The following is a 24,916-nucleotide window of genomic DNA, read 5'->3' as shown; positions in this document are numbered from 1 at the left end:
GAGAAAGAGGTGAAGATAACATTGATCATTCTATATTTGTAGCTTTGAAGTATTCTTACACAAAATGGTCTTGTTGAACTCTTACTTTTATTACAGTTTTAGTGTTACTAAGTCTAGTCCTGTACAGTAGTGACACATTTAGTGCTTTGCATCTAACTCCTACAGTAGATCTCTTTTTAGTTGTCTATATATGGTTTCTACTGTACTGGCCTTGTACAGTTAATAATACTTTGACTTTATAAATAGGTCTGTTAGTTACATTATATAAACCAAGTCCAGCTAGCTAGAGTTCCAACTAAAGTTACTGTGGCTATGCATTATAGGGTTCTGTTTAATGTAATGTCACTTATTTTCCTTATAGACTGAATAGAAATTGTTACCTTACATTTTCTTAAAGATGCCCTAAAAATGTTTAAAATACATTGCAGTAATATATAATATTCAAAGCTATTATAAATACTAATTGTATTGTTTTGATTTAAGGTATGTAACTCTTATCAAGAATAACATTATTTTGTAGTTTTTTTTTAACAGTACTAATTAAGTTGTGTGTCCTGCAGGTGTTTTTCTGGTGTAGGTCGAGTTCATGATGCCTTTGATGCCTATCGTCAGTCTATTGACAAGTCAGAGGCAAATGCTGACACTTGGTGCTCCATAGGGTGAGTAGTGATCTTTACTGCCAAAAGGCATTATGTCAATAACTTTTAACTACGGAATTTTGTTTTTCAATTCAGAGATTTTGTTTTTGGCTGATTAATTTGGTCAGTGTTATTTTTTCCAGACTATGAAGGATTTTTCTATAATTTCTTTTGGGCTAAAACAGCTGTCAGTCTAATTTAAAATTAAAATTTTTTTTTAGTGTGACTCCTCCCCTCTCCTCCCCCCCCCCCTTTTTTTTTTTTTGATACTCCCTCAGATTTTATATTGTATGTTTTTCTTTAGGGTGCTGTACCAGCAACAGAACCAGCCCATGGATGCCTTACAGGCCTACATCTGTGCTGTACAACTTGACAAGTCTCACACTGCAGCCTGGGCAGATCTTGGTGTCCTTTACGAGACCTGCAACCAGCCCAATGATGCGCTTACTTGTTATCTGAATGCTACAAGGAACTCTGGTCAGTATCTGATTAACCTTCAGTTTTACAGACATACTGAAATTCTATTTAATAATACATTTTAAGCTTAAAACTTTCACAAAAGTATTTTAAAAAAAAATTCTTTGAATGAAATATGAGAAATAAGTTTGATTAAAATAAATGCATTTTCAAAGAGATTAGTATTAGTAATATGATTGTATGTTTAGACTTACCAAGCCTGAGTCATAATAGATTTCTTCTATAGCCATTAAAAAACATAATGCATTGGTTCACTGACTCTTTATGACATTAAAAATAACTTAATAGAAAAAAAACATGTTGTTGACCTAGTTCAAAATAGCTGACCATTATTTTTGTTTCACTACAGAATCTAATTCTAATTTGGCAGCAAAGATAAAATTTCTCCAACAGAATTTAGCTAATATGCCTCTACAGCATTTTCCAAACAAGTAAGTTCAAGATTTATACATTGCTCATGACGCTCAGATTTGATTTTTGAAATTTAATTAAAGGGTTTGTGAAACTTCACCACCACCAGATAATATCTTGATTAATTTTTCCGAAATCAAAAACTTTTTTGTACATTTTTTTATTTATTCATTTATTCTCTTTTCTGTGATGTAGAAATCAGACTCTGCCTAGTATTGAGGAAGCTTGGAGACTTCCTATCCCAGCTGAGCTAACATCTAGGCAGGGCAACACAGGTCCAGCAGCTGTTCCTGGACGTGGACCAGGGACAGCTGCCCAAGATTCAGATTCACTGTATGGAGATGATAAAAAGAAAAGGTTGAAGGCAATGAAAAGGGTAAGTTGAAAACAAAAAGATCTATTTATAAGTAAAAGTAGTTGTATATGTAGATGTGTTGGCTTATTAGTAGATGACTTAATGTTGGCCTGAAGGCTTGAGGTTTAAATCCTGGTAATCAGGCTAGCTATTCAGAATTTTAGGACATGCCTTCCATCTTTCTCCACTGGTGTCTCTTAGTAAGTAGCCTGAATTGTGCCCAATCAAGTGTTGGACATTTTTTTTTTTTTTTTTTTTTTGTCTACCATAGTTAAGGGGAAATGTCACCTGTGTTTACATTTACCCTGAACCCTATTTGCCTTGAATTAGTTTCTTGTTTCAATGTGCAGAGCTAGCAGTTTGTAATTATGTATAAATAGCCATGTACATGACCTAATTTATGCTATGAGATTGTTATACACTTATTTTGCCACAGTGTGAAGCTAATGTTCACAATTAATTTTTAAATCTTGAATCAAATCAAAATTTTATTGTCTTAAACCTTGAACCTTCACCAGTTAGATCAAAAATCATTTTAAATGTATGAGCAACTAAGTAGTAGTAACCAAGGGCCTAGGAAAATTAAAGTTAAATAATTAACTGAATTAAAAAAAAAATTTACATTTGTATAGTGCATCTTTCATTCTCTAGCATACTCAGTGTGCCATGGTCCAAACTGTTCTGACGACATGGCCTAAATTGTGCTGATTTCCCAAAAACTCAAACTCCAATCTTTTCTGTTCACCTGTGGAGGAATGTGGAGGGGTATCTATAAGGTTTCCCTGCTGCCTTTAGGCTCTCAGTAAACTCAACTCGTGCCAGGATTCGAACTTGAGACCCCTTGCTAGGTATCTTATCAGTTGATGCCACTCAGCTACACAAGTCTCAATGGAGACAAAAACCAGTCAATACTAAAAGAAGTTATTTTTTTAATGCTTTGGTTGTCTGGAACTAGCATATGCCAATACAATCCAATATTATCTATTGAAACACTTTTTCCTCAGCCTTCTACTGAACCTCTAGAAATGCCTCCTCCCCATCCCCCTGCCACACTTTCCCAGCACCAACTGCACATGATGCAGCGTATGGTGAGTAACCAGGCCAACCTCAACCCTACTCAGCAGACTCTCTTAAGGCAGCTCCAGGAACAACATATGTTGTCCCAGCAATTTAAGGTATCTCCCAATTGTAAACTCTTTTTGTTTCTAGTCATTTGAAAAATAATTGAGACTTATTTTTATTAAAATGTTTAAAAATGTTTCTATGTTAGAGTGATAAAAATAAAAGTAAAAAAAAAAATTATCAGTTTTGGAATGATTTAATTGTTAATATAGTCCTCTTTGAAAATTATTTGTTGCTTAAATGTATATTTTTTATATAAAAATTAACTAAGAAATAAACTAGTTGAGTATAACTAAAGTATAACTTTATACACAGAAGCAGATGTTAACCTCTGCCTACACTTAGTTTTAATTTCATATTTTTTTATCCTTGTATATTACAAAAATAAGTAAATAATAAAATTAGGGAAATAGGGATCATCAGGCCTAAACAAAAATAAATTGGGGGTAGAAATCATCTACATATTGTCATAATTATAATTGTTGTCTATATTGCTCTCCCCATCTAGTTATTTTTTTACTATCTCATTTGATAATGTGTTGTCAATGCAAAAAAAATTAATATACACATAAAAAATAAAGAATCTCATTTTGCTGAATATTAAAGTTTCTTGATAATTGGTATCTTTTAGTAGACATCATCCCACAAATCACAATAAGATGATACATTCAACCAAGTAGGATGAATTAGTGCAGTAATATTGAACTTAACATTGACCTGTGGCTTGTTTTGTTTATACCATTTTCTTATAAATTAGCTTTAACCATGGAAGTATATTTTTCTTTTTCCAATGGGTCAGAGCTGTTCACCCGTTTTCCTACATTTTACAAAGGCTAGCACATATAAATCGGGGCTAACCTGGCTGTGCAAGGCCTAACGACTACAAACCCCCCCCCCTTTTTTTTTTCTACCAGGGCCTTACCTAATAATTCACATTAGACATAGTTAGAAAATTTTGTCCAATGTGTCACATGTCAAACCAGAAGGCCTTCACAAACAAGTCTTAGGGTATCCATATATGTAGTATGTGAAAATAGTCAAAAATAGTTATGAAAACTAATCCCCTAACTCATCTACATTTTATCAACCCTGTGTAAATGTATGAGTTATTAAAGTTATTCATAAGTGACTTTTTTCCCCCACAGCAGCAGTCATCAACACTTTCATCTCAAGGCAGAGTTGGTCAGCAATGTAAGTCAAGTATTCATTTAGTTAGTATGTACAAGAACTAAGCTTAGGAATAAGTGTGTTTAACAATTGATCAATTTCCTATTTATCTGTTAACAGGTGGACCGAACCCGCCATCATCCAGTTTGTCACCATTGAACTTTGGTGGTCTCCCAGGATTAAACACTAGTGCTACCATCCAGCCTGGGCCTTTCCTCAACCCTCTTGAAACCAGTCCCTCCAAGCTGGATGAAAAATTTCAATTCTCACCCCAGGACATTGCCATGGCCGAGGATGTCCTGGCTGAGATTGCTGGCAAGGGGAGCTCATCATTGTCCACTTCACCCAAGCTCGGCATACCTTCTAGTGAAGGTGGGTCGTGCCCATCATCTACACCATCATCTGTGGACAACCTTCTTCAAGGCAGCAAAGACCACAATGGTGGGTCCTTGAACTTAAACAATAGCGGTGGTATTCAGGGAAGGATAACCCCGAGTGGCCAGGGGCGAGTGACTCCAAGCTCCACTTCTGTACATTCCTCCTCACCCCAGGGCTCCACGCGTGGAGATGGGGAAAGTAACTGCGATGAGGATGATGATGAACTTGCCAAGGACAGCAAGTACAATAAAGAAATATTCACTGTTGCTGCCACCAAAGAGCTTGGACTCGTTTTGAAGCGCAGCTCAGCAGATGCCTCCTTGCTTCAGAAAGAGACAAGACCTGCTGTTGTCACTCTGGATATTAATATGAGTGGATCTAAAATTATTGAACTTTCCAAAGGTCAGGGCCTGATTCACCCCAGCCTGAGCAGCATTCTTGGAGAAGATCACCCCCCACCTCACCCACCTTGTGCTCCAAGTCCACCTTTACCTAAAGACTCATTGAACCCACCTACCCCTAGTGTCTATGTAAGTCACATTGAATTTAGTTTTTAAATAGACATTCATTGTTTGAAAATTATTTTGTCAAGTGTTGAATTTTTATGCTTAGTCAAAGCAGCTATTCTAAAAAAAAATTATAATTGAATGCCTTAGCCTCAATATCTGACTTGTTGAGAAATATGTTGTATTGCTTTCTCATTTAACTTGGTGATGAACAAGTTCAAGTATCTTGGCATCTATGAGGCAGATGATGTAAAGGTCCTCTGTTCCACAGTTAATGAGTGTACCATGCAGCAAACAAAAGTCAAGTGGACTCAGGGGTGGACTAAAAAAAAAAAAAATCCAGAAAATGACAATCTTCAGTTCAGAATCCAAGTGCTTTACCTCTCAGCCTCCATCCCTCTGTGATGAACATTTTTGTTCATATTTTAAAAGCAAAGATTACAAAAATATCTATGAGTGTAATTAAAGACATGATTTGTGTGAATACATTTTTAGTATGAATTTATATTGGCCATAATCATACTATATTAGCTTTTTAGCTTTTTCATAATTTTTTTTACTTTTAACTAAGAGACTGGGTTAAAATTAGGCCAATATCATCTTATTATACAACTTTTTGTGGGATCACTTTAAACAATTTTTATTTGAACCTTTGCAAGACTTTTTTTTGTAACTTTATTATGTAGAAACATGTGACCTTTGAACAAAAATGACAAATTAGTCCATGGAGATAAAGCTTTACCTATGCATGTCTCTTCATTGCCCAGTTTGCCAATGAAACATGGAGGAAAGTTGATGCTACAACACTGTGATCATGGCTAACATTGGTTAAGAGAAACAGAGAGGACAGACCATTGTTAGATTATAGAATTTTTATCAATGAATTTACATGTTTGAACATCGCTGTGCTGCAAAAGATTATGTCTATAGCAACTGCTGCAGTTTTGGATTCTAACTTAGACTTTTTGTTTTTACTTTAAGTACATATCTTTTTATTGGGAAAAAATGAGTTCACTAAAAATTGTTGACAAGGTTTCTTTAAGTATTTGATTTGTTCATCACCATTACCTTATTCTTAAGATATATTCATTGCAGTTTTCCACTGAATTTGAACTTTCACACAGACCAGTGGACCTGGACTAAATAAAGTTGATAGCCAAATTTTCACCACACACACAAAACAATATATACGACTGTTAAATAGTTCATGTCTATTGGGTCACATGTATCACATCTATTAAAATATTCATTTACTTCTCACATTTTTAACTGCATGGCTGCACCATGCATTATTTTATTAGTATATATATCAAAATATTTTATTAGTAAGAAATACTTTTTTTACTTTCAGCTTGACAACAAAAAAGATGCTTTTTCCATCCAATTGCAGCAATTTTGTCACCAGCAGCCTGTAGTAGTCATTCGTGGAATAGCTGGTGCTTTAAAATTAGGTTAGTCTTTGGAAAATAATGTTATGACTGGAGCATAAATTCTGGCCTATTTTTGTGCTTGTAGTGTTTGACTCAAAACTTATCCATTTTTTTTGCTTATTTTGGATTAATAAGTAAGTAACTTCTATTTTAGATTTAGGTTTATTTTCTACCAAGTCCTTAGTTGAAGCTAATCCTGATCATCCTGTGGAAGTAAGAACACAGGTAGGCAAAAAATTATATATTTAAATATATATGTATATCTGCATGTATTTTCTAAATTTTGATTTTTTTGTATTAATATGGGGAAAAAGGGAGGTGCGGTGGCTGAGCGGTAAAGCGCTTGGCTACCGAACCGGAGTCCAGGGTTCAAATCCTGGTGAAAACTGGGACTTTTAATTTCGGGATCTTCGGGCGCCTCTGAGTCCACCCAGCTCAAATGGGTACCTGACATTAGTTGGGGAAAAGTAAAGGCGGTTGGTCGTTGTGCTGGCCATATGACACCCTCGTTAACAGTAGGCCTCAGAATCAGATGACCTTTACATCATCTGCCCTATAGACCACAAGGTCTGAAAGGGGAAGTTTATACTTTATGGGGAAAAAAAGTTAAAATCTCATGGTTCTTGTAAAAATTGCTTGCGGTGAGGTAATTCTGTTCCTTACAAAACAGATTTTTCACCAGTTTATTTGTCCTTTTAAAATAAAAAAAGTGTGCAAAGTTTGAGACTTCTTTGTCTTGTTTAGAATCGGTGATTTGAAGCAGTAGGATTTGTCCAGTTCACACACCGATTAAGATTAGGCTGAAATACTGGATTTAATAACTGAATGAAATATAGCATGTCAAAGTCTTTCAGAGTGCCATAGATGCACTGTACTAGAACCATTATTTGTATTATGTGAATTTAAAAACATATTCTTGTCTACAGAAGCAGCAAGCCCCTGATGAAAACTTTGACAACAATGGTAAAAGGTTATGGTATTGTGATAGTACAAGGGGAGTAACAACAGTGGCTAAATATGCTCAGTATCAAGCTTCTTCATTTCAGGAGTCATTGAGGGTAAGTTTGTTGTCTTTGCTCAACTCAGGGGTGGGCTGGGGTCATGCTAATTCAGAAATAAACCTGAAAAACAATAGATGTATTATTTTCTATGTATACACTAGCAAAAAAAGTCTCCTGTGGAATTTTAGGTGTAGATTGTGTTTACGGAATAAAGGAACTTCCTCTTTCAAATAAATAAAGGGAATTGCATTTTTCTATAATACCTAAATTGAATAACTCTAGGAGTAATTTTTTTTTTTTTAACAATTCTGTAGGAGGAACAAGAGAAAAGTAAAGGAGTTGTAAAAGACTCTGACAGTGATTCTAATTCCTCATTAACTTCTAAAAGGTAAGTTACAGAGGTTGTTGAACTTCTTGTGGTGTAATGTAAATATTTAGAGTTTTTTTTTTTCAAAAGTAATATACACACACACACATATATATTTAGATTTGTTGGTTTACAGACTTTTGTGTTTTTTTAACTTATCTTGTAGGAGAAAGTTTAAAACCATCAAATTTGGGACCAATGTTGATCTTTCTGATGAGAAGAAATGGAGAGTACAACTGCATGAGCTGACCAAGCTACCATCCTTTGCTCGAGTTGTATCAGGGAACAACATGCTCAGTCATGTAGGACATAGCATTCTGGGCATGAACACAGTCCAGTTGTATATGAAAGTACCTGGCTCCAGAACTCCAGGTAAACCATTCACACTGAAATATTAACTTCCAGTTGTCAGTCTGGTAGAGAAAGTTTCATTTAACTGTTTATGAAATTAGACTTAATAAATTACCAACATGACCATTGACTACTTATTAGTTATTCTTTGTCATTGCAAGGCACTTTGAAATAATAAGATCAGAACTGAGACTTATGAATCATTATTTCGTATGAATCATTATTTCGTGTCATTTTCTATTATTCAGTCACCACCTCTTATGGTGGTCAATATTCATTGCTATGTTACAATTATTTTTATAATTTGTTCAGGCCATCAAGAGAACAACAATTTCTGCTCAGTCAACATCAACATAGGACCAGGAGATTGTGAGTGGTTCTCTGTTCCTGAACAATATTGGGGAGTCATTCAGGACATGTGTGAAAGGTATACATACTATTGACTCTTAATAAAACCAAATCACTTGTCCTTTTTTTTTTTGTTATGTAATGTAAATGGGTCCTCCATATAAATCTTAGACCATGTTCGTACTATATAGACTTATAATAGCATTGGTGAAAGCACATTGTGCATTGAAATTTCAGTTTTATTTATTTTTTCTTGTTGATATTCTAACATTGAAAATTTTAATCCACGTTTTTCTGAAATGTAATTCTGAAAGTTTTTGAATATTTTCTAAATGTAACACATAAAGTAGAGAAACTGAATGTTTTTCTTAAAACATTGTGTTTGAGCATATGGTTAAATTGTTTTCTCTAGGAATGGAGTAAACTACCTGCATGGCTCATGGTGGCCCATCTTGGAAGATCTATATGAGGAAGATGTACCTGTTTACAGATTCATCCAAAAACCTGGTGACCTTGTGTGGATAGGACCAGGCACTGTGCATTGGGTTCAGGCCATTGTAAGTTCCATTTTTTTTTTTTACTTCATTCTCAACAGAATCCTAATCTGTACAATTGAGCAATGGAAGCTTTCATCTAAATATCTGGAGGCAGAAGGGTGCTCTCAGATAAAATTTATTAACAATCCTTTGAATGTTGGGATTTTTAAAGCTTTGTGAAAATTTTTTCCTTAACTTTGGTGTGTTCATTCAATTTGTAATGATCATTATGTCCATAGACCATTTGAAGAACACTTCTTAAGTTTTTCTATACACCATTTTTTTTGCTATACAGCAAAGCCAATTTCATTTGCAACCATTGTCATGTTGTTGTTCCCAGGGTTGGTGTAACAATATAGCTTGGAATGTCGGGCCTCTGACCTACCGCCAGTACATCCTAGGTGTGGAGAGGTATGAATACAACAAGCTTCAAAGCTACAAGTCCATTGTACCAATGATCACCTTGTCCTGGAACCTCGCTCAGAATGTTGGATTCTCAGACCCAAAACTTTATAATGCTATCAAGTGAGTGATAACATCCTATTGTATTGTAACTTTTACAGATATTCTTTGACTTCCTTGCTCAAATTCAAAATTTATTTGTGAAAAAAGGGAAGGAAGAGAGAGATAAACCGAATGATTATACTTACAGTATTGTCCTTTTTCTAAAGCAGATCAGTACATAAACAAGTACATTAATACAATTTTGACTTACTAGATTTTGACTTCATAAAAGTCCATGTATCTAAAAGTAGAAAAATGACTTTAAAATTTGTTCCATTTATCATTAAATGAATAAGATGAAAACTTTTTCTTGCAAAATAAAATTTATAAAGCAGAATTATACATATGTGATTGTCTTTAACAAAGACTTTAAAAGTTTTCTGTTTATTTCATTTTTTTTTTTTAAGATTTATCAATATTTATTTTTTTATTTTAAATTTTATCGCTTAAAATGGTTCTTTATCTTGTGTCAAAGATGCATGCATTCCAATTGAGAAATCACTTTCTAAATGGAACTCTTTTTCACTTTAGGACTACCTTAATGAGATCTTTGCGCCAGGTTCGAATGACACTAGACTTTGTTGAAGATCTCAAGAAAGAAGTGAAATGGCATGGCCGAACATCTGATGAGCCAGCCCATTACTGTGAAGAATGTGAGGTAAAGTGAAGCTCATTGATTGATTATTCAGCCTCTATATTTCTAGTGTCTTAAAGTGGTTAAAATGTAAGATATACGTCTCTAAGCTGCTTCTTTTGTCGACAGATTGAAGTTTTTAACATTCTCTTTGTGACTGAATGTGATGGACAGTTTCTAGTCCACTGTCAGGACTGTGCTCGCAAGGCCAGTCCAACCCTCAACAACTTTGTTGTACTCAACCAGTATACATTAGATGAGCTGATCCAAATCTATGACCGGTTTAAAATACACACAGTAAGTATCTATCCTTAGTCTCCTTTAGTACGTCCTGGTGAATGTTTCATCTCATGGTCTAGCTCAACTAAATCAGTGATCTTGTCCATAGTGTGGTCAGTGTTGTCAGTGCTTTGCACTCTACCTAAGAGACCAGATAACTAACTTAAATGCTAGCAACATGTTTCAACCTTAGAACAACTTTTCAGACTATGTTGAGTGAATGCACTTTTCTCCCATTGTCATCAGAGACGTGATAATAATGTGGTTCTTCCATTCCCTGTTTGATTTGTGTGTAAATATCCTGTCACAATCAGTATATTGACTGATAAGGCATGTTAGTGATTAGGCATGTTAGTGATTAGGCATGTTAGTGATTAGGCATGTTAGTGATTGGTCACTACTTGATGCAACTAGCTCAGATATTGTAATAAGAAATAATTACTGAAGAGTAACCTAAAACAAGGCAAGGGGCTTCAACTTGTGCAGCTTCTAACATTCAGATCTGAAGAGTGCTCCGTTTTCCCTCAAATGGGATCATCAGTTTTTTGTGCTGGCTGATGAAATCTAGCCCTAATATTACATCAGATACTAGTCCATCTAGTAGTGAGAGCTTAAGTATATTTCGTATTGTTCATCTTTGTACTTTATTTTGGCAAAAATATGGCCGTGAGTAGTGCAAGAAAGATGTGTAGAGGCCATGTAGATTCTGTTTCTGGACATTACTAATTTCCATTTGTACCTTTTAGCAATTGAAGATATATAGCTTTCACTGCTCCCCGTATGTACGAGAGCCTTCAATGTTACTCCATTGACGAGTATTTGAAATAGTAGATTTAATAAGACCGGACGCTGGTGTCGATGCCCAGGAAGATCCAACGGTTGTAGTCTGTGATGTCTCATCTGCTTTCACTATGGCTGAGGTTATAGATTTGAGTGTCTGTCTGGTCGATCTACAGACTTTCTGGAAATTGCCCCTCTTGCCGCACAAGTTGCATGTAGCCTTACGGGCTGGACATCTAAAGCGTTGATGTGGGCTGTTTCCACAAAAGAAGCATCTTTTACTAGTCGCCGCACTCACCTCGTGTTCTAATTTTGTCTTTGGAGAAAGCCTCTCCATGTCGGCACTAGCTCCACAGGGAGGTTATACGCCATTGCATGGTTATGGGCGTATTCAAGTTGTCTTGCCTCTTCGTAGACGCACTGTAGAGTAGATTTCTCTAAGAGTCGCAGCCTTATGCTGTTTGAAGCCAGTCCAGTAATGAAGGCGTCTCTTACGAAGATATCTCTGTGTTCTTCAGCGGTGACAGCTTTGAAGTCAGCCTTTGGCTATACTTTTAAGCTTAAGTAGAAAGGAGTCAACGGTTTGTCCGTTCTCTTGTCGACAAAGAGTTATCATATGCTGTGCAAAAATTTCGCTTTTAGGCTTCACGTAGACATTTTGTAGAACTTTGATCGATTCTTCGAACGTGGTACACTCACTTAAGTACTGAAATACGCTCGAAGAAACATAGTTTTCCAGTAATTTCTTTTTGTCAATCTCGCAATGAGAGACTGAGGAGATGAAATTCTCAAATGTTCTAAGCCAGTACAACCACTTCTTGGCAGCCGATGGTGTCTAGGCTCTATGTCTAGCTCTTTTGGCTTAAATAGACGCTCCATTTGTATTACTATTTTTTACTAACAGACTGCGAATAGTGTTGAATGAAAATCCAAATAAGATACGTGAGGCACATAGATCCATAGAATTGAAACTTTCTAGTTTAATAAATTGTAATAAAAAATAAAAACTGAAGAGTAACCTAAAACAAGGCTTTATTCAACTAGAACGACACATGAACTGACAAGAGACTTGGACAGTAGCACACTAAATCAATGTTGTAAACACATTCTCATGAGGTTACACAAACATAAAGAAATAGTAACTATTTCACCACACTTACTTAATATACACCTGACCTATATATACACATTATATTGAACTGTGCAATAATAGAAAAAAATTCTGAAACAAAATCCTAATTACAATTCAACACTTCACAAATAAACACTTGGTTTCATGGACCTGGCATAAAAAGTTCTAATTAAGAAATGACTTAGTCTCAAGTGCATGCTGTCAGTGGTGTTTTGATCCCATCTTTTTTTTTTTTGTTGTCATTTTTGTTCATATGATTTTTGTCATTGTTTTTATTTCAATCTGTTTTTCATGTTCCCCAACAGGATCCCATTGCGTCTGAAGGAACATCTAGCTCAGAAGCAAAAGTATCAGTGACTTCCCCTATGTTAGCAATCATTCCCATCTCTCCCAGCAAAGACACTAAGCTTAATTCTGCTTTCTCCCAGCCCCATCCTTACCCTGTTAGCATTTGGCCTAAAAAGAAGGGGAGGGCAAAGCTTAGCTCTAAGTAAAGGTACCAGGCTAAGTCTATTTTCACATTTCCTTGGTCAAGACCAGTCACAATTATATTTAGCCATTTTACCAGTAACAATAGTTAGCCTTAACAAACGTAGATTAAAAAAACAATCTGAAAACATTTGCTAACATAGGTTATTTAATGAGGAAAAAAAAACAGTTTGGCTTTGTGTATGATCTTTCAGAAGTTGTAAGATTGTGACTAGTTGATTTTTGTTTTGAAATTTGACTTTATTTTGAAGAAAACTAACTTTGATTCAGTACACCAACTCTAGAAATACAGAAACTTGTTGCCATCTTTGCTTGTATTGAACACCAAAATACCATATAAATGCCTTTCAAAATGTTTGTCATACTGCCATTGAAACCTAACTGTATTCTGTTTCTAGTCTGATCATGGTCATGGTGAATTACATACAAGTAAAGATGGCATGTTACACAATAACAAGAATTTAATCATTGCATTGCAGTTTAACTTTCTACATCATTTGCTGTTCTTATTTGTTCTATTCACTAGCTGTTGAACTAATTTTTGTTTTTAATATGGATGCACATAAATGTTATTTCCTATTATAGTTCATTTGATTTACTGCTTATGTTTATTTTTTTAAAAAGCTCAATGATTAAATGAAACCTTAGCCAGTAAAATATATTGTCACAAACTTTATGTAGAAACTTAAAAGGTTGATCATTGCCTTAACTATGATGTATGATAAAGTATAATCTTTGAAAATTTAATTGGTGGTTTATTGATTAGCAGGCTGTTTCTAGTATATTGACCTTAATTTGTCAGTTCTCCTTCAAAATGCTAAGATGCTAAACTCTCATAAATTTTAAACCTAAGCCTCCCCCACTCTATTTTTCATTTTTAGTGTTGGTAGAACTCTAATTGTTATGCTAGGGCACTCTGTTTTGTTGCAATATATATATATATATATATATATATATATATATATATACAAGTGTAAGAAATGATTGTACCTATTTGGTTTGGTGAATAATCTTAAACAGAACATGTTTAAGAGAGAAGTGATTGCAAAGAACGTAAAATAATAAAGGGCCAAATGTATTTCTAATTATCACTTTCTGGACAAAATATTTACTACCAAGCCTAAAAAAAAAAAGCAGTATGTTTAATCATCAGATCACAAAAAAAAAAATCTAAGAAAAAAAAAAAACGACTCCTATTGCCAAAATTTTAATAATCCATTATAAAACAATTCATTTTTAGCCTGCCATTAATTCTTTGTTTTATTTGTTTCGTTAATATTTTATTTGTTTAATTTTTATTTTGTTTAATTTTACAGCCCCATCAGGGTCACCAACATTCCATATTTGGTATGGGAATGTACAGTTGATCTAAAAGAAAGACATCTTCAGAAAAAGAAACAAGACTGGCCCTGAGCTATTTTTTGAATAGTCCCACTGGTGCTTGTAGACCCCCTCCAGCTTACTGTCTCAAGTTGCTCTCCAACCATCGTCTTAATAGGTCCACATTTGTTCATTAGTACAAGTTTTTAAATATCATTTGAACTTTGCATCATTTCACTTCTAGTTATTTAGTCAGCATTATCCAATGCCTTCCTTAGTTTAGTTGAAATAATAATGGTTTGCTAGATAGTGATTAGACTTTTCAATGTTGTACATGAGACCAGTACATAGAAAGGATATGGGGGCTATTTTAGAGAGCTACTGATTGCAAAGGTACTAGTGTCAAATGCTAGTCTAGTTGGTGTACATTTTAGAAATGTGTATTCTTTCCAGTGCTACATGGTATCGCTAAAGACAGAATGGTTGGGATAGAATGGTTATCTGACACCATTATAGACAGATGGTATGAGACTTCATTTTGCCCCTGACACTGGTTCCGGCAGAATACCTAGATCATACATGGTGACCTGACACCATTTAAAATAAAATAGGTATATGCCTCTGGTTTAGACAGATTGAGTACCTGAGACCGGTTGAAACAAAATGAGTACCTGAGACCGGTTGAAACAAAATGAGTACCTGTTCCAGTATGGACAAAATGAGTACTTTGCTTTTTGGTTTTGGACAGTAAGAGAAGCACTGCCGGTTTGGACAGGATGAATGTTAAGCCGGTTGGTAAAAACTTTTCTCTGGCTCAAAAGGAGTGTGTATCATTATTTGGAGATCATTGGGCCCCATTAGATTGTAATGTCCAAATATTTTGCTATAATTAGTAACTTCTCCCAGCTTCTTCAAACATTTCACTTGGATAGATCTATGGAGATCTTGATCATGTCTATCAACATTAGATAGGATGTCCAAAAGGTTATTTCAAATTCTAATCTAGCTGGCAAAGATTTAGTTGACTCCCAGACTCTCTCCCCCTCCATTTGTGGAAAAATGTTGGGCCATTTGGTGTGCCATATAAACTTAGAATCAGCTGCTCTCCAAAGTCTGAATACAATGTTCAATGCATAATGAAAGATACAGGCACAGATTATTTTCCAAAGGAAATCTGTAATGGTGGTCAGTAATCAGTACTTCCATGTCTGTGATTGGTTAGAGAAGAGCACTCTTTGAGCTGAATGACACTATCCCACCTTGTCCTGACTTGTGTAAGCTATGAATACAACACATATCTGTGAATGGTTTGTTTAATAAACTAATATGTCAACAATGACAAACTGATGGTCGTAATGTCCTGGTTTTATTTATTTCAATATTTTTAATGTATTGTTTTTAACTAAGATTCAATGATTTGACATAATGGCCACATAAAAGCAGATAGATATTTTTATGCCTTGATCTAAGATTTGATTTAGTGACAAGTCTGGGGGTGTGAATGTTTTCAAATGCTGCTCGGATCTTTGGCTTAACCTTAGTCCCTTGGATGTCTGAGTGGATGTTTTATATTTTATAAATAAGAACTTTGCTCAATTCTTTAGCAGACATCTTTTTTAATCTGTAAATTATTTTATTTAGATTATTATTATAACTTTTATTATTACAACTATTTTTTAAATTGTTCATTACCTCATGATAAAATGCTAAACTGACATAGTGACATTGATTAGTTTAGCTTGGAAAGAAATGATTCATTGTAACAGGAGCCTGTTCAACCAAGTGCCCTGGGCATCTTTAGGTCATACAGTACTGCTTATATTCTAGTGAATGAGCTAGCCTTCTTGTATAAGGTGTTTTTTTTTTTAAGATTTGTATTATTTTTGCTGGTACTATTTATTTATTCCGTTGTATGGTCAAATAAAAGTTATTTATTAATTCTATTGTATGGTTAATATAAGTTATTTATTCTTCTGATAGAAAACATAATGGCTGGGTGTCAGTTTGTCTGTGCATGAAGCTGATATGTTTAGTCAGGTATTCTTTGAATCACATTGTAACTGATACACTGTCAGCTTATGGAGATATTGACTTAAATGTCCATTGTATTTATTTTTTTTTTTTAGCACCAACACATCAGCCTCATTGCCTCCCCTCCCCCCCCCCCCAACACAAACACTCACACAAATTGATAACAATTCTGACAAATGGCATTTTTTTTTTCTTTCAAATCTTCTGTGGCAGCATAAATTACAATCTAGCTGTACAGGCCAAATGGCATAAACCATCAAAGACTTGTATATTATCATGAATCACCATTGATAAACAATAAAGTCAAGTTCGACTATTTCAACTGACATGTCTGCTTATATTCTCAAGTTGCTCTTAAATTATTTATTTGAATTGAATGGTCAGTATGTTTTTAACAGCAGACTGTATTACGCACAATAGTTTGATTTGATCTACATAGATGTCATTATTTATTGCCTTTATATTTGACCAGCCAGTGAATGTTTCGACACAAGTTTTTACATCCTAAAATCTGTATGGACCTATATTTTTAAAGTTTTAGGGCAATGCTTATTACAAATTTTTCTTTAAATCTACCTAGATATATAGTTTATGGTATTTTAATGCCCAAATTTGTGAATGAATCTGTGAAAATGTTGCTTTTATTGGAACAGATGGAACTTTTGAATGACTGGTTGCTAGAACATTTATAATTGAGGGGGAAAAAAAGGCAATCAGCACAACATTTGAGATTTTCTGTTTGCTTGAATTCAGCACAGAAACTGATCTAAAGCGGATTGCACACCTTGAGTTTCCCCCACTTTGAAATGACAAATTGACTTCTTATTGGTTAGAGATTTGATGAACTCTTGTTCTACTGTTTTAGCAGCAAAGAGTGAAGTGGAACTCTCTCTTGCTCATTGTAACCTGTTGTAAATAGATGTAAATAAGTCCACTCATTGAAATGGAACCTACTAACAGTGGACACATGGTATGAGAGTGACCCTCCCCCCCCCCCCCCCTTTATTTGATCTCATTTTCTTCATATTAAGCCATAGGAGTCTTTTTCCAAAATATTTTGGTTGACTCCCCCCTACTGCATGTGGATAGGATTTAGTGCAGCAACTAACTGGTCAATTCATTCTATTTGTACTGTTATGTTCAATGTCATGTGACAATTTATGAATATATGGTAGGTGAGTGCCTCTAGATAATTTGAGGGAACCTCTAGTGTTACTCTTTAAAAATATTTCTACTATTTATTAAATCAAAGTAGGTTTTAGTTTGAAAGCTATCTCTTCGTTAATAGAGAAGACAGTGTGTGTGTGTGTGTCCAAACACTTCTCGTACAGTTTGTAGATTTCTCTTGAAACTTTGTACAGCATGACCTTCACCTCAACTGTGCATCACTTTTGTTTTGAAATGTCTTTTCCATGTTTTGTTTTTTCAAATCACGTTTATAAAATTGAAATATTTTTTTAAGGTAGAATTTCTATAATGATAAATTTGTAATCAGAAACAAATCAAACAAATCAATCACTGATCAATTATTTCTGTAGGCTCTACTTGCTCTGTGTCATTCAAAATAAAATGTTTCAATGCCTATCACTGTACTTTTTTTTTTTTACCATGACATTTTTCTTCTGTTTTTTTTGTTTTGAGGTGAACGAAAATAAAATATGTATATCTTAAAATGTTTGTTTTTCATTGAGACTCAGAACATGCAGAGACATTGCCCAATAATTGTCTTTACAAACCAGCCTGTGTTAAGATTCACACCAAGACAAAACAGATCAGACAAAACTTGAGTAAATAGTTTTATCTTTAATAAGAAAACAAAATAAAACATAAGAATGTAGAGTTTATACAAATGTTTCAAGCTTGCAACTAGTAATGTGATACCAAAACATGTCCCAAGACAATCTGATTGTTAGGACAAATTAATAACAAAAGTTATTTGTAACATCATATCTAGAATATTTAATATCCAATTCAGGAGTAATTTGTCAATATACAAAGTACACACATTTTTGTACACATTAAGTCTAAACAACTTAGGGGCAGCAAATTGCAATCATTTCTGTAGAAATGGTGAAAATATTTTATTGATTAAAAAAGTGTTTGTCGCCATAAGAAACAAGAAAGTCTAAAAACTGTTATGTAGGGAAAGATTGTGAGGTACATAGCAGTTTACATTGCAATACAATTTACAGTTAAGACAATTCTAATGCCCATTCAGTAAAATGTGCATCTAATTATGTCTGTCAATGTCTAAGAGTTAAAATGGTTGGTAACTAGCTGGATATCGTATACAGGCAGTCTTCTCTAAATACTCCTGGCAATGTTTCCAATCAAGTTTCTTGTAGAGCTGAAATAGAAAATACATTTACTAATTATACAAGTAACAAAAAAAAAGTTTTTTTTTAAAGACAATTCCTCCTTTTAGTAAGAGCAATTACTTTTCTCTTAATATGACAATATTAGAAGACAGTAGTCTGGATCTAGATATATGGTATAGAACATTCTAGTTTGGTGATTGGCTTATAGATCCAGATTTGGATGTGGAATGTCTGTTTTATTTAACTATGAATACATGAATGTGTGTGTTCAATACATAGATTGTCTAGACTGTGGTCCACGGACCCCAGGGTCTGAAAGATGATCATAGAGGTCTGCAGAAAGATAAAAATGATTTCTTCGCTAAAAGCAACTTTGTCTGACTGGACAATTTGAATAAAATCAAAATTACCCTGTAAAAATCCTGTATAAATCTACTAGAATTAATAAAAATTCTAATGATAGGCCTATAGATCCAGACTTATAATATGGTGTGCAAAATTCCTGAACATCTATTAATTTATTCAACTCTTTAATGAATGTGAAAATACCCAAAGTCATAGTCTGTTTTAGTTAAAGACTGTCTCTAGCCATATTTCAATTAATTTTTTTACTTTGAAAAATTATAACTGTCAAACTAGAGTTTTCCAAGTGTGGCAAAAAAGAAATTCTTTTCCCAAAGATATACATTGTATGTCAAATTTATCTGAAAATCATTAAAGACATTTTTGAGAACAATGTCCGCCTACCCAGGTTTTTGAGCCCATACAGTTTACTTAGTTTTATCATCATAACTCTGTCAAAATCTTGGTCACCTAGTCCTTGTTACACTTACTTCTAAAATTTTCTCCTCTAGATCCTTACTGTGGCGTTCATCTTGTTGCTTCATCAATATTTTAAGAGCTCTACCATATTGTGATAGGACCACAGCATGACGCCAGGCAAAGGTAAATGTTTGCTATAATAAACACACAAAATGAATGAATTACAAAGCATACTTTATGTTCAGCTAATATATATCAATCAGTAAGTGATATCAAATAGTAAGCCAATCAATGCATATATTTATATTAATAAATGCATGTCTGGCAAAGAAATCAAAAACTGTATGACCTATCTTGATGAAACTTGGCATGAATGTTTCTTAGATAATAGCCATGATCTTAAGATATTAACGTAACCCTATCACAAAATGGGGACTCTAAAAATAAAAAATAAATGCCTAAATCTATAGACTCACTAGACTTGACATATAGTTTAACAATAGCTCCATTCCTCAATATCATGCTCAGCTTACATCACTCAGTCCAGTGATATTTATCAAATGTAAGGTCACAAACAAAAAAAGATATTATAGGCTTTCGGAGTGGCATGAATTTTCATTCGATGTTAGATCTAAATAGTTTGGAATTTTTTAAATTTACGTTAATTTTAATAGCTAAGAATCGCTATATTTTTCACATCTTAGAGTCTCAACATACAAACTCTGTAGGGCTGCCTGTGCTAGAGTACAACAATACATTGTCAATGACAATGTGCCATCTTGCTCTAGAATATAATGCACATCTTTTGAATGGCAGAAACTAGATCTGTTCCTTTTTATCTTCCAAAAGATAACTTTTCAGTTTTATACGTGAACGAACAAAAATAATTGAGATTTAGATCTTAGGATTCTATTATAAAATCATTTTTCTTTTAAATCTCTACAATTATAATGTAGCATCATGGATCCATAATTAGAGTTAGAGCTTATAGATTTAGACTGTTCTAGACCAAGACATGGAGAAGTTTATTGTCCAAAGTTTTCATATGATATAGATCTAAATTTAGAGATCTTAAGCTAGATTCTGTGTTTGATTTGAACTTATATAATCTATGTTCATTTAATTAGTTTTTTAATTAAATAGAACATAAGCTCAAAACATTCTTGATGAAGCCCGCTACTTCATTTAATACTCAAGCATTTTGAAGATGTTTTTTTTACAAATAATTAAAACAGCAAAGAAGTCTTTTATAATATAGCAAAAAAACAAACAGAATGACAAAATGGAAGCCAAGCTAGGTAAAAACATAGCTGGTCATTATATGTATCAATCATTCACTGATATTTGGGAATTGTTTTTTTTTTCCAAAGTATCCACCCTTCTGTCTGTGAAATACATAATGACTTTAACTGTGCAATGATCCACAATATGTTTAAAGTGATTTACAATAAGGCAAAAATCTGAAAGGGGGGTCTATAGTCTGGCTTGTTATTTGTACTAGTTACATACTGACCTTGTTATCAGTGACATCCACCCATTTACTGAGTTCACTGAAGGTCTGGTTCACATCCTCACTAGTAATACTGTCGGAGAACTTTTGAAGGACAATTTCTGCTTGGGCCAACCCAATCTTCACAAGAATGTCAATCAGCCAGGACTTTTTCTTTTCCATGTCACTGAAAGTTAAAACAAAAATTCAGATTCTAAAGAAAATCTAAAAATCTGAAATAAAAAAAAAGACTGCAATGTTGTAGCCACACTGCCCAAGCAATGTTTTTCAGCTTCATCGTGGAACTTGGGTGGAAACAACCGTCAGAGCAGAGTCCATTGCACTGGCGGGGATGGAAGAAAGCCTTAACAAATGTCAGTATCCACACACTATTCTTCAAGGGGCCATTTTTTATGGCGGGCACCTGCATGGCTGATATGGTACAGAGAAGGAATATGGGAGATTTTCCATGGTGTGCTCGGCTATCAGCCTCGTTTCTAATCCAAGCTACCTGGGATATTAGCCATCAGTAATAGGAATGTAATAATTTACATGTGCTTGGAGCGACAGAAGATTGTTCAGACAGGAAGACAGAGGCAAGCTTCCATAGGATTACAGTGCCAAGAGTCAGACTCAACACTTAAGACAATTACGAAGTACCCACACTGCAATATTGTAAACACAGAGAAAAACAACCTTAGAATATTTCTCTAGCATTAGTCTGTCATTAAGTAAGCACAAAATACTAATGTGAACCTGCTATGTCCCCCTAATTAACATTTTAGTCCACAAATTTAACATCCCATTTTAATTTAATGGTCACATGCATGATGACATGATCTGGTTTGGCTAAGGTTTGTGTGAATAGCTCCTGGAGGCACACACGTGGAGTGTGGTAGAGTATTGAGATTTCAGGGAGTTTTTATCATTCTATGTGAATTTATTCAATTTTTGTTCTAGTAAATTCTTTAGGGAGATTATCAATTCACTATATCGGACTAAAATACTGTACTCGATTGTGTAGCAATATTCAGAGTAAGAGCTACGACCGGAAATTTGGTGAGTTCCTTAAAACCCTAAACTTAGTAAATAGAGAAAAGGTTAAATTCAAAAACAAAAGCGTGTTTTCTTTCAGACCAAATCAGAACAAAATTTGAAAGAAAGTTTGTGTAAGTCAAAGTGTTTTAAGGCCAAGTTTACAGCCTCAAGGTTTCCTTAAACTACATTTTCTTTAAGTTTAAAAATCATTGTCATGTTTAAAGCTTTAAAAATATTAGAAAGTTTTATTTTCAACAATGTTTATTACTTAAAGAAACAATATGTCGAAGTAAAAAATACATGAATAATTCTAACCTCTTGATAGCTGCAGAGTCGGGCCTAGTGTCAGTTTTCATACCAAAGTAAGTCAATAGAGCATCCGAGTCAATACACTGTACAGCCTCTTTCCCCACACTGATCATCTCCTGTAGGACACTTTCTTCAGCACGGGTATAGGATTCAGTGGCAGCCTCTAATGCATTCAACCTGGCTATATACACTGGCAAATGTTTGGGGAACTCTTTTTTCAGCTCTTCAAAGATAGACTTTGATGCTGTGGCTGGTGGTCTGTACAAGAAAATGGTTAAGTCATGTTCAATTGGCCAATTGAGTTCTTACAACACAAATAGGACACTGAACTAATGCCTCACAATAAACAGAATAAGTTCTTACAACACAAATAGGACACTGCCTCACAATAAACAGAATAAGTTCTTACAACACAAATAGGACACTGAACTAATGCCTCACAATAAACAGAATAAGTTCTTACAACACAAATAGGACACTGAACTAATGCCTCACAATAAACACAATAAGTTCTTACAACACAAATAGGACACTGAACTAATGCCTCACAATAAACACAATAAGTTCTTACAACACAAATAGGACACTGAACTAATGCCTCACAATAAACAGAATAAGTTCTTACAACACAAATAGGACACTGAACTAATGCCTCACAATAAACAGAATAAGTTCTTACAACACAAATAGGACACTGAACTAATGCCTCACAATAAACAGAATAAGTTCTTACAACACAAATAGGACACTGCCTCACAATAAACAGAATAAGTTCTTACAACACAAATAGGACACTGAACTAATGCCTCACAATAAACAGAATAAGTTCTTACAACACAAATAGGACACTGAACTAATGCCTCACAATAAACACAATAAGTTCTTACAACACAAATAGGACACTGAACTAATGCCTCACAATAAACAGAACACAAATAAGACACTGAACTAATGCCACACAATAAACATAATAAGTTCTTACAACATCAACTATTGAAAACAAAAATTTCCTAAATAAAGTTCAATACTGAGAAAAACTGGCATAAACTTTGGTCTTAACAAAAGAACACATGACCAGAAATATCAAGTTGTCTACTTCATACTTAAGTCAGTTTTTTTTTTTTTTCAGTTGCTATGGAACAGGAAGAACTACCAAACAATAAACTTTTTTCTTCAAACCAAAAAAAAAAAAGTTTGACTACTGAGTTTTTTCTTGTGGGGTCTTTAAATTCAATGCAGTATAAATGTATCTTGTCTACAACCAAATAATTTATTGATGGAAATCATTTCACAACTAACATAGAGAAATTATTTTTTTTAAGTTCATTGCTCAACTCCATTATAATTAAAGCAACAGACATCTGACCTTCTCTGTTTCAAGTTTTTAAATTCAGAATGAACAAAAAAAAAAGGGCACAGTATATAAATACTTTAATGTTAATAATGCTAAGTAAACTGAGACAAAATTTCAACCAACATTGCTGTTGTTGCTGCTGTCCTTATGAAAAAAAAAGATCACAAAATGAGCAAGAACAGTCATGTTGGATACCACTAGCTTTTCAAGTGAATTGACAACTAACTTAGCCAACCAAGAGATCTTCAAATCTCGAATAGCCTCAGTCATGCTCTCTAACGTGAACTTGTCTTTAGTGCTGTCCTTGACCTCCTTCTCCTTCTTCTTGCCGTTGACTTTAGACTTGTTGGGCAGCTCAGAGACAAAGTACTTGAACTTGGAGCCACTCTGTCACGTGAACAAAACAAAATGGCTGAATCAACAAAGAGAAAAAGAAAACATCACAAGACATCAAACTGTGCAGCTCAGAGAACTACTAACCTTTGGCTTACCAGGCTCATCTTTGGCAAGAGTTAAATGACCAGTGAAATACCAGCCAGGTGCACAGCCTTTAGGCAATCTGAAAGAATGGACAGACAGCAATGTAGGCAGTTATCTTTAGAAAACAGCTCATTTCTACACATTACAGCTGGGAGCAGATATTAACTAGATAGCACAAAGTCTTGCTGGTCATGTGACCTCTTCCTAGAGAAAATGATTTTCTTTCAGTTAGACCCTGACCAAATAAGCTACAATCTAATAGTTCAAGAGTTGATAAAACATTCTCAAGTAGCAGCTGTGTTACAAGAGTTGATTAAACATTCTCAAGTAGCAGCTGTGTTACAAGAGCTGATAAAACATTCTCAAGAAGCAGCTGTGTTACAAGAGTTGATAAAACATTCTCAAGTAGCAGCTGTGTTACAAGAGTTGATAAAACATTCTCAAGTAGCAGCTGTGTTACAAGAGTTGATAAAACATTCTCAAGTAGCAGCTGTGTTACAAGAGTTGATAAAACATTCTCAAGTAGCACCTGTGTTACAAGAGTTGATAAAACATTCTCAAGTAGCAGCTGTGTTACAAGAGTTGATAAAACATTCTCAAGTAGCAGCTGTGTTACAAAAGTTTGAGTGATTGAAATTTTCAAAATACTGGTACCAAATATCTGACAGTTTCCAATTCGTTTATTCCTGTTGCATGGACTTTGAATTATCATGATGGTCCTGAGGCCTAACCCTCCCTTCTGTCATCTTTCAGAAGATTTATGCTAGGATGTAATATTTACATTTCTGAAAGAATGCCCCACAAACAGATAAAACAACAATACCAAACCTAAGAAATCCCCTATAAATAAAATTTTAAAGTCAACCTAGCTGTGTTTGTATGTGTGTGTAATTTTGCATGGTCAATGAAG

General features: G+C 34.3%; 2 protein-coding genes across 16 annotated transcripts in view; one reads left to right on the top strand and one right to left on the bottom strand.

Moving 5' to 3' along the window:
- Nucleotides 1–17,929, top strand: part of LOC106056390 (lysine-specific demethylase 6A-like) — a 51,000-nt gene extending 33,071 nt beyond the window's left edge. For 11 of the 14 annotated variants that reach the window (XM_013213108.2, XM_056012456.1, XM_013213112.2 and 8 more), the window contains 19 exons: nt 561–659; nt 943–1,115; nt 1,465–1,546; nt 1,722–1,902; nt 2,886–3,056; nt 4,149–4,194; nt 4,291–5,078; nt 6,406–6,505; nt 6,639–6,709; nt 7,411–7,542; nt 7,800–7,873; nt 8,019–8,224; nt 8,516–8,630; nt 8,964–9,108; nt 9,428–9,612; nt 10,123–10,249; nt 10,355–10,522; nt 12,722–12,912; nt 14,222–17,929. In XM_013213108.2, coding sequence (XP_013068562.1) covers nt 561–659; nt 943–1,115; nt 1,465–1,546; nt 1,722–1,902; nt 2,886–3,056; nt 4,149–4,194; nt 4,291–5,078; nt 6,406–6,505; nt 6,639–6,709; nt 7,411–7,542; nt 7,800–7,873; nt 8,019–8,224; nt 8,516–8,630; nt 8,964–9,108; nt 9,428–9,612; nt 10,123–10,249; nt 10,355–10,522; nt 12,722–12,910 — 3,052 coding nt within the window. In that variant the 3' untranslated portion in view covers nt 12,911–12,912; nt 14,222–17,929. The remainder of the gene's footprint in view (nt 1–560; nt 660–942; nt 1,116–1,464; nt 1,547–1,721; nt 1,903–2,885; nt 3,057–4,148; nt 4,195–4,290; nt 5,079–6,405; nt 6,506–6,638; nt 6,710–7,410; nt 7,543–7,799; nt 7,874–8,018; nt 8,225–8,515; nt 8,631–8,963; nt 9,109–9,427; nt 9,613–10,122; nt 10,250–10,354; nt 10,523–12,721; nt 12,913–14,221) is intronic. The other 3 variants (XM_013213109.2, XM_013213110.2, XM_013213111.2) reach the window with 3 other exon arrangements.
- Nucleotides 17,930–18,044: 115 nt separating this feature from the next.
- Nucleotides 18,045–24,916, bottom strand: part of LOC106056392 (tripeptidyl-peptidase 2-like) — a 33,551-nt gene continuing 26,679 nt past the window's right edge. For both annotated transcript variants that reach the window (XM_013213117.2, XM_013213118.2), the window contains 6 exons: nt 24,007–24,085; nt 23,753–23,913; nt 22,179–22,430; nt 20,850–21,012; nt 19,408–19,530; nt 18,045–18,603 (listed from right to left, as the gene is read on the bottom strand). In XM_013213117.2, the coding sequence (XP_013068571.2) occupies nt 18,514–18,603; nt 19,408–19,530; nt 20,850–21,012; nt 22,179–22,430; nt 23,753–23,913; nt 24,007–24,085 (868 nt within the window). In that variant the 3' untranslated portion in view covers nt 18,045–18,513. The remainder of the gene's footprint in view (nt 18,604–19,407; nt 19,531–20,849; nt 21,013–22,178; nt 22,431–23,752; nt 23,914–24,006; nt 24,086–24,916) is intronic.

This window comes from Biomphalaria glabrata, chromosome 15, assembly GCF_947242115.1.
Source record: "Biomphalaria glabrata chromosome 15, xgBioGlab47.1, whole genome shotgun sequence".
In the NCBI taxonomy this organism is placed as follows: Eukaryota; Metazoa; Mollusca; class Gastropoda; family Planorbidae; genus Biomphalaria; species Biomphalaria glabrata.
This window is presented reverse-complemented; position numbering and strand designations above follow the sequence as displayed.